Source organism: Mobula hypostoma, chromosome 4 (genome assembly GCF_963921235.1).
Source record: "Mobula hypostoma chromosome 4, sMobHyp1.1, whole genome shotgun sequence".
Lineage (NCBI taxonomy): Eukaryota > Metazoa > Chordata > Chondrichthyes > Myliobatiformes > Myliobatidae > Mobula > Mobula hypostoma.
The window spans coordinates 159,059,125-159,076,316 of record NC_086100.1 but is presented as its reverse complement, the minus strand read 5'-3'; the positions used below and the strand labels follow the sequence as shown (position 1 = coordinate 159,076,316).

Sequence of the window (17,192 nt, the reverse complement as noted above, 5' to 3'; positions counted from 1 at the left end):
CTTTCTATAACTTCCCCCACCCGCTTAGCAACGGGTACATCCGGTCCGACTGTGCTTTGATTCCCCCACATTCGCTGTGCATGTGTTCAGGTAACTAATCGGACGCTCTGGTGCTGATAAAATAATGATATTCCTCTGTCTCATTTAGCACAGCCCCTCGACAAACTGTTTGAAGTGTTGATAATTACAGTCACTAGCCTGTCAGCACTGTGTATTAACTAGATTCTGTTCGATTCTTTAGATTTGGAGTCCTGGGCATAGGATAAATTCAGACTCCGCACCTGTGGACATGGGTTGTGAATATAGAATGGAGAAAGAGAGAGAAATTAAAAGCTCTTCTATTAATTTTATACTAAAGAATGGTTGCCCCTTGCTGTAATCGGAATCTGTTTCTAAAGCTCTTGTTACTCTTCCCTCATATGTTCCATGACACTGCTGATGCTGTACTTTTCATTTTCCTGCTGGCGAAATGTTAAAGTTGTTAATATTTAGAAGTTATTTTTCAGTGTTTCAATATTTTAAGTGCATTTTAATTCCATTCTCCCTCCAGGTAGTTGCAAAAATGAGGAACGTGGGCATTGACGATGAGTGCTTGTATCTGGAGATTTCTAACTATATGGAAGACAGGATTTTTCCTCTGCACACATCCATTGTTTTATTTCTCATGTCCTATTGTGACACTACATCTTTAAAAGTGTTCCTTGTGCCAAATAAGAACGTTGCTGATTGTACCTTATGGATGAAAAAGGTTCCGGCCAACATTCCTGCGTCTATCATTTCAGACCAGGAACTCCCTCATGTGGTGCAAAGTTGTCGTTTACCAGCTGTGGTGGAAAAGAATGGGAATTTTTGTCGAGCAGGCCTTGCTGTGGTTTTGAGATATATTATTCACAAAACTTGTGAAGCTGACTGCAATCGCAAGGATATCTCCGAGCTACTTGGTTTTAAAAAGACATGTTTAAAGGCCTGTGCTGAGGTGAGTATTTAGGAACAGATCAAGGCTTAACTGATCTGTAGTTTAACTTTGTAATATTTGTTACTTGTGGCTTAGTTGGTGGTACCCTTGCCCCAGAATACTGAGGGTTCAAATCCAAATGCAGGATTAATAACAAAATCTAGGCTGGTGTCTCAGTGAGGTATTGAGGGAACATTTCAATGTTACATCAAATCCTTTTGGTCCCCTCTTCAAAAAGGCATAAAAGATCCCAACTTTCAAAATAAATTTATTGTCAAAATACATATATGTCATCATATGCTATTCTGTGATTCATTTAATTATGCACATTCACAGTAAGTGCTAAGAAACACAAGAGAAACAATGAAAAACTGTTTACAAACAAAGACGGACAAACAACCAATGTGTAAAAGACAACAAATTGTGCAAATACAAAAAAGAAAATGAAAGAAAATAACAAATAAATAAAAATATTGAGAATATAAGTTTTACAATCCTTGAAAGTGAGTTCATAGGTTGTGGAATGATTTCACTGTTGGGGTGAGTAAAGTTATCCACTTTGGTTCAGGAGCCTGATGTTTGAGGGGTAATAATTGTTCCTGAACCTGGTGGTGTAGGACCGAAGGCTCTTGTACTTCCCTCTTGATGGCATCAGTGAGAAGAGAGCATGGCCTGGATGGCATGGGTCCTTGATGATGGATGCTACTTTCCTGCAACAGCGCTCCTTGTTCATGTGCTCAATGGTGGGGAGGGCTTTGCCTGTGATGGAATAGGCTGTATCCACCATCTTTTATAGGCTTTACCGTTCTTGGGCATTTGTGTTTCCATACCAGGCTGTGATGCAAATAGTCAATATACTCTCCACAGTGCATCTATAGATGTTTGTCAAAGTTTTAGATGACCTGCCAAATCTTTGCAAACTTCCAAAAATAGTAAAGGTACGACCATGCCTTCTTTGTAATGGCACTTACGTGCTGAACCCAGGACAGATCCTCTGAAGTGATAACGCTGAAGAAGTTAAAGTTACTGACCCTCTCCACCTGTGGTCCCCCGATGGGGATTCACTCATGGACTTCCTCCTGTAGTCGATATTCAGTTCTTTGGTCTTGCTGATGTTGAGTGAGACGTGGTTGTTGTGGCACCATTCAGACAGATTCTCAGTCTCCCTCCTATATGCTGATTTGTCACCACCTTTAATTTGGCCAACAACAGTTGTGTTTTCAGCAAACTGGAGTCGTACTTAACCTCACAAATCATACGTGTAAAGTGAGAGCAGGGGGCTAATATATGAGATGATGCTGCCAATACAAACTGACTGGGGTCTGAATGAGAGGAAATCGAGGATCCAGCTGCAGAAGGAGGCACTGAGGCCTAGATCTTGAAGTTTGTTTATTAGTTTTGAGGGGACTATAGTGTTGGATGCGAAACTATAGTCAATGAAGAGCATCTTCACTGTCCAGATGTTCCAGGATCAAATGTCCCATGACATTTTGTTGTAGAAGAGGAGTTAGTCCTGGAGTTTTGGTCGGTACAGTATTAATGCCTCTCTTCTTATTTCTCATGCATACGAAGGAATCTTTGTCAATGATATTTGAGGGAGCTTGGTGAATGCAAATTGGCTGTTGGGCTTACAGTAAGTCACACTTCACAAGAACTCCATTATAAAGCAGATTAAGATGTTCTGAGAGTCATGAAAGCAGTTTATAAATGCATATATTTCTTTTATATTAATCTATGTGGTAAAGATATGAAGAGATATCTTGATCAGTCATGAAAATGTCTGATTTCTAGTGTGACCACACCCATTTGAATTTCATATTTCAGGATTCCATGTAAAAGATGGTTCCCAATTTAACTTTTAAATGTCCAACTTCCTATGCCAGTTGTTCACCTGAAGAAATTGTTTTTCTGTATCTATGCTTTTCAGTCCCTTTATTATCTTGATTACTTTAATTCAGTTTGTAATTCAGTTAGGGAACACCCTGTGGTAGAATTTTTTCATTTCCCAAAGCATATCAATCTTGACAGACTCCTGAAGTGTACCAGTCTTCCAAAATGTGTGAATGAAAGCCTCAGAAGAGTTTTAGAACGAGGGAAATGACTCAGTTATTTAGTGAGTAAAATAATTCCCTTTAAATTATTGGAGGAAAATTATTGCCTAGGAGAGAGCCGAAGAGAGAAATCCAGGGTTGAAAGAAAATTCTTTACATTAATAATGTAGAGCATAAGAAATAGAAGCTATATAATATAATTTGGCTTTAAACTTGGTGTTGAAAGCCAGAAAAAGTTTACGGTTCATTGCTTAAATTACTAGTTACGGCAAAGCTAGAGTTCTGGTCATCACACTGCATGAAGTATGTGAGAGTATGAAGGATTCATGAGGATGTGAACAGAGTTGGAGAATTTTAGTTATGTATAGGTTTTACAGAATTTGATTTTTCTTTCATAATGATTTTGTTAGGTAAAATCAATAATAAATTTTAGAGATTCATATTATTTTTAACTGATTTGAATTTTCAGAATTGACCAGAATTAGTAGTATGGAGATAGACAATGTATCAATTAAGGCATGACATTAAAAGCTTTAAATAGTCACTTGTAAAGTATTAAAATGAGTATACAACAATAATATAGATTTATGTCATTGCGCTCATTTGATAGCTGCAAAACATTCCAGACAATGTTGAGCTTTCATAACATAAACACGCGGAATTCTGCAGATGCTGGAATTTCAAGCAACACACATCAAATTTGCTGGTGAACGCAGCAGGCCAGGCAGTAGCTCTAGGAAGAGGTACAGTCGAAGTATCGGGCCGAGACCCTTCGTCAGGACTAACTGAAAGAAGAGATAGTAAGAGATTTGAACGTGGGAGGAAGAGGGGGAGATCCAAAATGATTGGAGAAGACAGGAGGGGGAGGGATGCAGCCAAGAGCTGGACAGGTGATTGGCAAAAGGGATATGAAAGGATCATGGGATCATGGCCCAGGGAGAAGGAAAAGGGGGACGGGGGGGAGAAAACCAGAGGATGGGCAGGGGGTATAGTCAGAGGGACAGAGGGAGAAAAAGGAGAGAGAGTGAGAGAAAGAATGTGTGTATATAAATAAATAACGATGGGGTACGGGGGGGGGGAGGTGGGGCATTAGCGGAAGTTGGAGAAGTCAATGTTCATGCCATCAGGTTGGAGGCTACCCAGACGAAATACAAGGCGTTGTTCTTCCAACCTGAGTGTGGCCTCATCTTTACATTAGAGGAGGCCGTGGTCTTACCTCGACACAGTTTTATCCCCCCTTCCTACCTATGTTCGTGACACTTCACATGCTCTTAAACTTTCCCATGATTTTAAGTTCCCTGGCCCCCACCGCTTTATTTTCACCATGGATGTCCAGTCCCTATATACTTCCATCCCCCATCAGGAAGGTCTCAAAGCTCTCCGCTTCTTTTTGGATTCCAGACCTAGTCATTTCCCCTCTACCACCACTCTACTCTGTCTAGCGGAATTAGTCCTTACTCTTAATAATTTCTCCTTTGGCTCCTCCCACTTCCTCCAAACTAAAGGTGTAGCTATGGACACCCGTATGGGTCCTAGCTATGCCTGTCTTTTTGTTGGCTTTGTGGAACAATCTATGTTCCAAACCTATTTGGGTATCCATCCCCCAGTTTTCCTTTGCTACATCGACGACTGCATTGGCGCTGCTTCCTGCAGGCATGCTGAGCTCGTTGACTTTATTAACTTTGCCTCCAACTTTCACCCTGCCCTCAAGTTCACCTGGTCCATTTCCGACACCTCCCTCCCCTTTCTAGATCTTTCTGTCTCTATCTCTGGAGACAGCTTATCTACTGATGTCTACTATAAGCCTACTGACTCTCACAGCTATCTGGACTATTCCTCTTCTCACCCTGTCTCTTGCAAAAATGCCATCCCCTTCTCGCAATTCCTCCGTCTCCGCTGCATCTGCTCTCAGGATGAGGCTTTTCATTCCAGGACGAGGGAGATGTCCTCCTTTTTCAAAGAAAGGGGCTTCCCTTCCTCCACCATCAACTCTGCTCTCAAATGCATCTCCCCCATTTCACGCACATCTGTTCTCACTCCATCCTCCTGTCACCCCACTAGGAATAGGGTTCCCCTGGTCCTCACCTACCACCCCACCAGCCTCCGGGTCCAACATATTATTCTCCGTAACTTCTGCCACCTCCAACTGGATCCCACCACTAAGCACATCTTTTCCTCCCCCCCCCACCCTGCTTTCCACAGGGATCGCTCCCTACGCAACTCTCTTGTCCATTCGTCCCCCCCATCCCTCCCCACTGATCTCCCTCCTGGCATTTATCCTTGTAAGCGGAACAAGTGCTACACATGCCCTTACACTTACTCCCTTACCACCATCAGGGCCCCAGACAGTCCTTCCAGGTGAGGCGACACTTCACCTGTGAGTCAGCTGGGGTAATATACTGCGTCCGGTGCTCCCGATATGGCCTTCTATATATTGGCAAGACCCGACGCAGACTGGGAGATGGTTTTGCTGAACACCTACGCTCTGTCCGCCAGAGAAAGCAGGATCTCCCAGTGGCCACACATTTTAATTCCACATCCCATTCTCATTCTGACATGTCTATCCACGGCCTCCTCTACTGTAAAAATGAAGCTACACTCAGGTTGGAGGAACAACACCTTATATTCCGTCTGGGTAGCCTCCAACCTGATGGCATGAACATCGACTTCTCCAATTTCCGCTAATGCCCCATCTCCCCCTCGTACCCCATTTGTTATTTATTTATATACACACATTCTTTCTCCCTCTGTCCCTCTGACTTGCCCCTTTCCCATCCTCTTTTTTTCCCCTCCCCCTTTTCCTTCTCCCTAGGCCTCCTGTCCCATGATCCTCTCATATCCCTTTTGCCAATCACCTGTCCAGCTCTTGGCTCCATCCCTCCCCCTCCTGTCTTCTCCTATCATTTTGGATTTCCCCTCCCCTCCCACTTTCAAATCTCTTACTATCTCTTCTTTCTGTTAGTCCTGACGAAGGGTCTCGGCCCGAAATGTCTCCTTCCTAGAGATGCTGCCTGGCCTGCTGCGTTCACCAGCAACTTTGATGTGTGTTGAGCTTTCACAACATTTGAATGAAATTTCATTCCTTTTACAATCCAAAAGAAATATTTTAGACCATAAGACCATAAGACAAAGGAGCAGAAGTAGGCCATTCGGCCCATCGAGTCTGCTCCGCCGTTTTATCATGAGCTGATCCATTTTATCCTATTTAGTTCCACTGCCCCGCCTTCTCACCATAACCTTTGATGCCCTGGCTACTCAGATACCTATCAATCTCTGCCTTAAATACACCCGATGACTTGGCCTCCACTGCCGCACGTGGCAACAAATTCCATAGATTCACCACCCTCTGACTAAAAAAATTTCTTCGCATTTCTGTTCTGAAAGGGCGCCCTTCAATCCTGAAGTCATGCCCTCTCGTACCAGACTCCCCCATCATGGGAAACAACTTTGCCACATCCACTCTGTCCATGCCTTTTAACATTCGAAATGTTTCTATGAGGTCTCCCCTCATTCTTCTAAACTCCAAGGAATACAGTCCAAGAGCGGTCAAACGTTTCTCATATGTTAACGCTCTCATTCCCGGAATCATTCTAGTGAATCTTCTCTGTACCCTCTCCAATGTCAGCACATCCTTTCTTAAATAAGGAGACCAAAACTGCCCACAGTGAGGTCTCACCAGCACCTTATAGAGCCTCAACATCACATCCCTGCTCCTATACTCTATTCCTCTAGAAATGAATGCCAACATTGCATTCGCCTTCTTCACTACTGACTCAACCTGGAGGTTAACTTTAAGGGAATCCTGTACGAGGACTCCTAAGTCCCATTGCATCTCAGAACTTTGAATTCTTTCCCCATTTAAATAATAGTCTGCCCGTTTATTTTTTCTGCCAAAGTGCATAACCATACACTTTCCAACATTGTACTTCATTTGCCACTTCTCTGCCCATTCTTCCAATCTATCCAAGTCTCTCTGCAGACTCTCTGTTTCCTCAGCACTACCGGCCCCTCCACCTATCTTTGTATCGTCAGCAAACTTAGGCACAAAGCCATCTATTCCATAATCCATATCGTTGATGTACAATGTAAAAAGAAGCGGCCCCAACACTGATCCCTGTGGAACACCACTGGTAACTGGCAGCCAACCAGAATAGGATCCCTTTATTCCCACTCTCTGTTTCCTGCCAATCAGCCAACGCTCTATCCACGTGTGTAACTTTCCTGTAATTCCATGGGCTCTTATCTTGTTAAGTAGCCTCATGTGTGGCACCTTGTCAAAGGCCTTCTGAAAATCCAAATATACAACATCCACTGCATCTCCCTTGTCTAGCCTACTGGTAATTTCCTCAAAAAATTGTAATGGTTTGTCAGGCAGGATTTTCCTTTAAGGAATCCATGCTGAGTTCTGCCTATCTTGTCATATGCCTCCAGGTACTCTGTAACCTCATCCTTGACAATTGACTCCAACAACTTCCCAACCACCGACGTCAAGCTAACAGGTCTATAATTTCCTTTTTGCTTCCTTGCCCCCTTCTTAAATAACGGAGTGACATTTGCAATCTTCCAGTCTTCCGGAACCATGCCAGAATCTATTGACTTTTGAAAGATCATCGCTAATGCCTCCGCAATCTCCACAGCTACTTCCTTCAGAACACGACGGTGCATTCCATCTGGTCCAGGAGATTTATCGACCTTTAGTCTATTCAGCTTCCTGAGTACTTTCTCTGTTGTAATTGTGACTGCGCACACTTCTCTTCCCTGCCACTCTTGAGTGTCCGTTATCCTGCTGTCTTCCTCAGTGAAGACTGATGCAAAATACTTGTTCAGTTCCTCTGCCATCTCCTCATCTCCAGTATCATTTTCTATTGGTCCTATATCTACTCTCACCTGTCTTTTACTCTTTATATACTTGAAAAAGCTTTTAGTATCCTCTTTGATATTATTTGCTAGTTTCCTTTCATAGTTAATCTTTTCTCTCTTAATGACCTTCTTGGTTTCCTTTTGTAAGGTTTTAAAAACTTCCCAATCCTCTGTCTTCCCACTAATTTTTGCTTCCTTGTATGCCCTCTCCTTTGCTTTAACTTTGGCTTTGACTTCTCTTGTCAACCACGGTTGCATCCTTTTTCCACTCGAAAATTTCTTCTTTTTTGGAATATACCTGTCTTGCACATTCCTCATTTCTCACATAAACTCCAGCCTCTGCTGCTCTGCCGTCTTTCCCGCCAGTGCCTCTTTCCAGTCAACTTTGGCCAGTTCCTCTCTCATGCCACTGTAGTTTCCTTTACTCCACTGAAATACTGACACATCAGATTTTGGCTTCTCTTTTTCTAATTTCACAGTGAACTCAATCATGTTATGATCACTGCCTCCTAAGGGTTCCTTCACCTCAATCTCTCCAATCACCTCCGGTTCATTACAGAATACCCAATCCAGTACAGCCGATCCCCTAGTGGGCTCAACAACAAGCTGTTCTAAAAAGCCATCTCGCAGACATTCTACAAATTCTCTCTCTTGAGATCCAGTGCTGACCTGATTTTTCCAATCTACTCGCATGTTAAAATCCCCCACAATTATCTTAACACTGCCCTTCTGACAAGCCTTTTCTATTTCCGGTTGTAATTTGTTGTCCACATCCCTGCAGCTGTTTGGAGGCCTATAAATAACTGCCATCAGGGTCCTTTTACCCCTGCTATTCCTTAGCTCAACTCATAAAGATTCTGCACCTTCTGATCCTTATCACCTCTTTCTAATGATTTAATATCATTTCTTACCAATAAAGCCACGCTTCCCCCTCTGCCTACCTTCCTATCCTTCCGATACATCGTGTATCCTTGGACGTTCAGCTCCCAGAGACGTATCCTTTAGCCAGGTCTCAGTGATGGCCACAATATCATACCTGCCAATCTGTAGCTGTACAACAAGATCAGCCACCTTATTCCTTATGCTGCGTGCATTTAAATACAACACTTTAAGACCAGTATTTGATATTTTTTGCTTTGATTTCACTGCAACTTTATTGCACTGCAACTCATCCCAATGGCTACGCATTTGCCCCATCACCTGCCTGTCTTTCCTGACATCTTTACTGCTCACTATCTTAGATTTATTTCTGTTTTCCCCTTCCTCCGCTCTATCATTCCGGTTCCCATCCCCCTGCCAAATTAGTTTAAACCCTCCCTAACAGCTCTATTAAACTTTCCCACCAGGATGTTGGTCCCCTTCGGGTTCAGGTGTAACCTGTCCTTTTTGAACAGGTCATACTTTCCCCAGAAGAGATCCCAATTATCCAAGAATCTGAAGCCCTGCCTCCTACACCAGTCTCTCAGCCAGGCATTCATCTGCCTGATCTGACTACTCTTGCCCTCGCTAGCACATGGCACAGGTAGCAATCCTGAGATTACTACCCTGGAGGTCCTGCTTCTCAACTTCCTTCCTAACTCCTGGAAATCTCTCTTCAGGACTTCCTCCTTTGTCCTATCTATGTCATTGGTACCCACATGTACCAAGACAACTGGCTGCTCACCCTCCCCCTTTAGAATATTCAGGACCCGATCCGAGACATCCCGTACCCTGGCACCTGGGAGGCAACACACCATGTGGGTATCTCTGTCAGGCTCACAGAATCTCCTGTCTGTTCCCCTGACTATGGAATCCCCCACGACTACCGCATTTCTTTTCTCCCTCCTTCTCTCCTGCACAACAGCGCCAGGCTCAGTGCCAGAGACCCGGTCACCGTGGGCATCCCCTGTCAGGTCATCCCCCTCAACAGCATCCAGAACAAGATATTTGTTGCTGAGGGGGACAGCCACAGGGGTGCTCTCCACTATCTGGGCATTTCCCTTCCCTCTCTTGACAGTGACCCAGTGTTTTGACTCCTGTAGCCTAGGGATGACTACCTCCCTGTAGCTCCTGTCTGTCACCTCTTCACTTTCCCCGATAAGCAGTAGGTCATCAAGCTGCAGCTGCAGATCCCTAACACGGTCTCTGAGGAGCTGCAACTCGGTGCACCTGGCGCAGATGTGGCCATCAGGGAGGCTGGAAGTCTCCCAGGATTCCCACATCTGACACCCTGAAGAAAGCACTAACCCTGCAGGCATGCTATCTAATTCTACACGAATGAAACAGGAAAAGTAAGTCTGCTCGCCCACTTACCTCGCTAAACAGACAAACTTTTTAAACCGTTAGCTCGTACCGTTAGCTGTGAGAGCCCTGCTGTTCCTGTCTGTCCGGGCCAATTCGCGAAAGGGGTGGGGGGGGGGAGGAAAAAAAAAGAGTTGGCGCTTCGCTCTCGCCTCTTCCCGTTTATCGCCGAAGCCCGTTGAAGCCAAAGCCCTGCACTCTGCTACGGCTCCGACAGCTGCCCACTGTATAGGGTGGTCGCCTTTTTAAACTCTCTGCGCGGTCCTGCTGACGTCTCGCCCTTCTTGCACTTGAAGGCAGTTTTTTTTTTAAAACCTCTTCCTTCACAATTCAGCTCCCACGACGCTCTGTAGTCCCGATCCAAAGGTTTGATTAATTTTGATTAATCTGTGTTGTTCACATCAATCGGTAGTTACCAAATTTTAAAAAATCATGTTATGGTATAGTTATATATCAGGAGAGATTGTATAGGCTAGTTTCTGTCTTTGAAACAAAAACAGTTGAGTGGTGATTTAATTGAGACACAAGGTAGGCCGGCGGGTGGCGTAGTGACATCAGCGCTGGACTTCGGGAGGTCCCGAGTTCGAAATCCGGTCGGCTCCCTTCACACTTTCCATCCATGCCTGGGTTGAGTGTCGAGCTAACAGCTCGACCTCGTAAAAAAAAAAAAACCTGGAGAGGGATGGGCTCCTCTAGGTCTCAGATGCCCAAGACACGCTGTACGATGAGCATACCAAAAGCTTGTCATGACAGCACCCCGACTCCATTAGGAGTTAAGGGCGCGCGCGCGCACACACACACACACACACACACACACACACACACAGTCAGGAAGGACTGTTTCCAACCGCCGTAAAACAAGATACAGCCAGAAGGACTGTTTCCTTTCACAGAGCAGGTCAGTAACATGGAATTTTAGATAATTGAGGGGAGTTTAAAAATCATTTGCAATCAGTAGAATGTATGTGGTGTTAAATTTATTGCCTGAAAAATGTAAAAGGCTGAAAGCTGGATGTAGGAATTACGCAGACAGTTTATGGTCTACTTCAGTCCCATGAATTTCTGTGATATGTAGTGTGCAATATCTCCTATACCAAATAAAGTAGCCACTGAGTGTATGTCTGTGGTCTTCTGCTGCTGTAGCCCATCCACTTCAAGGTTTGACATTTGCATTCAGACTTGCTCTTCTGCACCCCACTGTTGTAGCATGTGGTAATTTGACTTATTATCGCTTTCTGTCAGCTTGAACCAGTCTGGCATTTCTCTTCTGTCCTCCCTCATTAGCAAGGCATTTTCACCCACAGATCTGTTGCTCACTGGATTTTTTTTTTGCTTTTTGCACCATTCTTGGCAAACTCTAGAGTCTGTTGTGTGCGAAAACCCTGGATAATCTGCAGTTTCTGAGTTACTCAAATCACTCCATTTGGCACCAACAATCATTCAACGGTCAAAGTCACTTAGATCACATTTCTTTCCCATTCTGATGTTTAGTCTGAAGAGCAACTGAACCTTTTGACCATATCTGCATGCTTTTATGCATTGAGTTGCTACCGCATGATTGGCTTGAAGAGATATTTGCATTAACAAGCAGGTGTACAAGTGTACCTAATAAAGTGGCCACTGAGTGTCATTACGACGGAAATGGTTGACAAAAAATGGCCCTTATCATGTCGGCAGAGGCTAATTACATAGAGAATGTAGCACAGAAACACTTAAAAGTCCCTCTGATCCACACATTTACGCTCTACATGAGCCTTTTTCTATTCCATTTCATATAATCCCTTTAGAAAATACTGTGAACAATATACAGAAATATAGCATTGTATGTTTGTGCCTTGACTGCTAATAACAATGATCAGTCACTTCTTTTAATGAAAGACAGAGAAATAAGGCAGTATGTTAAGATTTGTCTGTTCTGTTAAGGTGAAGAGTATGTGTAAAAGTTGCTGGCAGGCAATGTAAAGGGAAATTTTGAGTTGATGTAAATTGTATTTTTTTGACAAACAATACCAATTTGCATTTTTGTAGTGTCTTTGTAGTAACAAACCATTTCTAAGTATTTCAGTGGAACATTATGAAACTTTTAACAGTGAGATACATAAAAAGAGATTAGGATATGATTAAGTCTTGGACAGAGTGGTAGATTTAAGTGAGACACAGAGACATTAGATGCTAGAATTGATGTAGGATTTTGATCTGAAACGTGCTAGTTCCCTTCACCCCTATGGATGGTGCTCAACCCCTTGAATTCCTTTAATAGATTACTGTTAGACATGTGAGGCTGGAAATGCTGGAAGTCTGGAACAATTCACAAAGGTACTGGAGGAAATGGACAGTGACATTTCAGGATAAGCCCCTTTGTTTATTGGGGCAAACTTTATGAAGTGCCTTCAGGAATAGTCTGAGTTAGAGAGGTTAATGGAGGGAACTCTGGAGCTCAGAGACCACACTATTGAAGGAAACCAGGAATGCACTTTAGGAGAGAACACAGAATAATCTTGGAGGCTTTTAATTCTGGTGGAGGTTACAAATAGGAATAAGGCACAAAATTATTGGGAATTTAATAGGATGGCATCTTCTGACCGAAACATGTTAAACTCTATACATACTGTAAACCACTTTTAAAGTGCGGTGATTGTTTATCTAGATGAGTGCAGTTGTCAGTCTTTCTAAAAAGGTCCCACAGTCATTGCTGAACAAATATCTGGTTACAGTTTTTGAACTGTGCTAAAGCAGGCTATGCCGGGTTAGCTTTCTGTATATGTGGCATACAGGCTGTTTACACATTACAGAATACAACTGCATATCCCTCGGATCCTCTACATGTAATAAATCAGATGTAGAAAGAACAGTAGTGCTAAAATCGTACATTTTACTATCCACAATGTAAGTCCCCAAATTTACACTCAAATTTTCATAGTGTTTTTAAGAAAAATCTTAGCAATCAGTTATTCTCTAAGTGGCAGTGTAAAAAAAAGTTTAACATAACTTGAGAAGAATGTGACCTTTCTGGATGTTAATCTTTTGTTCCTTATAATTGTGCATGGGCTTAAGCTGACATCATTTAATAATTTTAGATCTTAAGCTACTAATTTCTATTCTGAATGCTATAAATTTCTTTTTTATTAACTTTAGTTTATTTATAAATGATTTTAAAGGACAGCATAAAATCTATTTTACACTTGGAAAGAATCTCAGTCAAATCAGTTCTCCCTTACTGGAAGCAATCAAGCACAAAATAGCCTCCAATAAAAATTGAAGAACTATTTATTTTTCCCTGTGCTGTATTTCGATTCCATATTTGGTGTTTCCCAGTGTAAAAATGCTTCTTGTGCCATTGTTTCAGTCATAAGATCTTTGAAAGTATGTTTGAACTTTGTCTGTCTTAGTACTGATTTATTAAAGAATGCTGATGGATTATTACAGATACGAACAGTTAAATATTTTTTTCTTTAATCCACTTTCTGAAGAATTGCACATGGGCAGTGGACCAAGTTTAACCTTCAGACCAAACAGTTTTGAGGATAAGGATATGTTGTAAATCAATACAACTTATCTAATTTCTGTTTTTAAAGTCTTATATTTCATTCTTTATATTCTGCTTCTACTATCAGTGCAGTATTTATGGTGAAAGCTCTCTGTGTTAATTTGTCACCCAATTCTGCTAGTGATGCTCCTAATGTGCTACTACTAACAATTGGATAAAGAAACAGACAAGTTTATATTCGGCCTTTTATGATGACCAGTGAAGTACTTTTGAAGTGAAATTAATTCTCTGAAAAATAATCACAGGGGATCCTTTAAGTTCATGGAATTTAAAAATTGGTGTTTCAACTAAAAGTGGGCACCTTTGATAATGGAGTTCTTCCTCAGCGCTGCATTGGAGCCGTTGTCTTGGAGTTTAAAATGGAGAATGTTGTCAAGAATTGAAGTTGGACATAAGATTTCATACTATTGTGTGCAGATTGTATTTTCAAGTCTTTACATTTATGTTTAGGTTTTAACACCCAATTATTTTGTATATTAAGTGCATGTATCTTTTGGAGTTATACAATGTTAATATTAAAGTTTCCTGGCATGTTTGCTGGGAAAGGTTTGAGTTTAATAGCTGAAGCATGTTCTCCTTAGTTTTTGATAGTGTGGTTGCAGAAGAGGCATTGTTCCCTTCAGTGGCAGGTGAGCAAAGGGAGTTGATTGTTAGAATTTTGTGTATGACTCTTTATAACTCCAAACCATTTTGCAAGTTGCTGACAGATTCTAATACAATGGTGAAGGGAAAATTTGTTCAAGCTTTGTATTGTCAGGCTACAAAGGAGTAAATTCTCAGTGACTACATACCCAGTTCTGCCAATGTTGCCTATGTATCAAGACTATTAAATATTTACACAGGTGGCACACTTCTGTTCGGCAATTCCACTGCAACTTTGCAGAGCTGCTATTATAATTTAAAATATTTTACAAAAAACTTGCTACTACCAAGCACAAAAAATCTGGGCTGGTGGTTAAGTGCAATTCTGAGAGAGTACTGTACTGTTTTTGTTGAACTTGAGTGATGTGATCTTGAACCAACCTTATGTCTCATGTGTTGGGTGGAGGTAAAAGTCTCTGTATCACTCTTTTGAAGAAGTGCAAAAGAATTATCTGTGTTTTGACCAATATCTTTCACTGTGTGAGCCTCGCCAAAATATTTGGTTATTGTCAGGTTGATGTTTGTGGGATCTGGATGTGAGCAAATTAGTTGCTTCATTTTCTATGTTACAACAGTGACTATACTTCAACAAAAGTATATGAGTGCATGAAAGCAACTAGACAAAGAAATCATAGACACAAGAGGTACTGCAAATGCTGGGTGAAGTGTCTCAGCTTGAAACATTGACTTTTTATTACCATTCATTGATGCTGCCTGACCTGCTGAGCTCCCCCAGCACATTGTGTTTATTAGACATGGAAATGTTTTCCTTTTCAAATCCTTTCTGGTATCTGCCCAGTGGAGTTACTGGCAAAAGGCACATTTAAATGTGTGCTTTGTGTATTAAATGTTGTTGTTGAAATTTACCGTGAATCACCAAATGTAAAGGAAGAATGCATGTGTTTAGCAAGGGGATTGAACTACATGCAACCACTAACTCAAATTCATCTGAAGACTACATTTGGTATTGCACATAGATGTAAAAATAATGAAGTAGCATGTTAAAAGCATCTCAATTCCCATCATTGGGATGCTGTGTTGTAATCATTTCTTAGTTGACAAATAATGCAAGCATTTGACCGGAACAATGTGTATGTGCTTTCATTTGGCAGGTGAGCCAGTGGACCAAGTTGTGTGAAATTAGCATTCCACTCGCTGTGGAGAGTTTCCTTGGGAATAGCCATGGCCATCAAAACATTCCACATGAGATACTACACTTGGAGCAGAAACTTAGGGAACCTGTCCATGTTCACAATGATGATAAGATTCGTAGGCAGAAACTGCAAGAGTGGACCAAGAACAAAAATAAAGAATCTTTTATAAAGGAATTTGATAGAGGAGCTGGCAGTTGCGATGAAGGAGTGGACATAACTAAAGATTTAATTGAGGAAAACTTGGATACTGAGAAGACAAACCTTGAGCTGAGAAGTGCACTTTCTAAACTTACAGTGGAGCAGATTCCAGCTGTGACCAGCAGGGAGCAGTCCTGTATTAGAAAAGTGAAAACCACTGATCTTCCACCTCTAGAACATGTGTTTGCTGAAGGGCTTTACTTCACTCTCACAGACATAGTCCTATTTCCTTGTCTTCACTACTTTTTTGTAAGTTTCTCATTATTTGGTTTGTTATCTACTTTATTACGTTGCAAACATGATCCTTTCAGTTTGAAAGTAGTTCTCATTGGGTCATGTTATATTGTCTGTGTTGACATCTACAACCTTTATCTAAAATTACTTCTATAGAATTAGAGCACTAATGCAAACTGGTTTATCATTTAAAAAGAAATGACTTGCTTCGAACAATGTTGACTGTTTTTATTTGCACAGGTACTGCCTGGCTTGTTGAGTTCCTGCAGCTGTTTGATTCCAATACCTTCAGTCTCTTGTGTGTCTGATCAAGCTATAATTTGTTATGTAAAGCAGATATTTTTTATGAAAAATGCTTCACAACACTTAAAGGAAAAGCTTGAAGTTTAATATTAAAGTGTTAAAATCAGTTTTTTTTTTGGATTTATAGAATTAAAATAGAAATTCAGGCAGCAGATGCAGAAAGAGAAGCAGAATTAACATTTAGGGTCTAAGTCCCTTTGTTGGAATGATGCTGATTAGGAGATTTGTACCTGAAATGATAAATCCATTTCTCTCCCACAGATGCTGCCTGACCTGTTGAGTGTTTCTAGCATTTTCTTTTTTAATTTCATATTATTAGCATCTGCAGTCTTTTTAAGACTTTCATATTAATGGTTTTGCTGTTGCATTATTTTGTTTTTATAGAGCTGGTAGTATTCAATTTAGACCCTTAAACTTCCCATTCCAATTGTACTAATCTGAATCTGGACCCATCACCGCTCATCATATTCACTGATTCGATGTTGAAAGATTTTTAGAGCATGGCAAAGGTTTCTACTAAATTTCAATGGTGCTATTGCTATCTGGGCTTCTTGTTAGATCATATCATATGAGAGATGGTAAAGCCATTAACTTTGGGATAAAAACTAACAGGGAATATCACCTATTACTGCACCATCTGCCAGAGTTTAAAGGGAAGGGAGTTACATAATTGTTAGTTTTCTTATCTGAATAAATGCCACCTGAATTATCTAACTTTTAAGATTGGAGACAAACTACCAAGAAGGCAAATATGATGCCTTGCATCTTGTATGAGCTTGGAACATTCCAAAAACCAATTTATTATTTTCATAATATAGACAGTAGGAGGTATGGAATAGCAAGGTGGGCAGAGAAGTAAATAATGATTGTTGGATCATCTGTTACAGAAATGCTAATTGATGGATAGTTGGGGTAACTTCCCTCTCCTCCCAATGAAGAAGAAGTGGGACTTTTTATGACTGTTTATG

The 17,192-nt window shown here is 41.4% G+C and overlaps 1 protein-coding gene across 4 annotated transcripts in view; it reads left to right on the top strand.

Moving 5' to 3' along the window:
* The first annotated feature begins 23 nt into the window (after positions 1-23).
* gstcd (glutathione S-transferase, C-terminal domain containing) overlaps positions 24-17,192 on the top strand; it is a 222,097-nt gene continuing 204,928 nt past the window's right edge. For all 4 annotated transcript variants that reach the window (XM_063046825.1, XM_063046823.1, XM_063046824.1 and 1 more), the window contains exons 1-3: positions 24-90; positions 551-976; positions 15,448-15,936. In XM_063046825.1, coding sequence (XP_062902895.1) covers positions 563-976; positions 15,448-15,936 — 903 coding nt within the window. In that variant the 5' untranslated portion in view covers positions 24-90; positions 551-562. The remainder of the gene's footprint in view (positions 91-550; positions 977-15,447; positions 15,937-17,192) is intronic.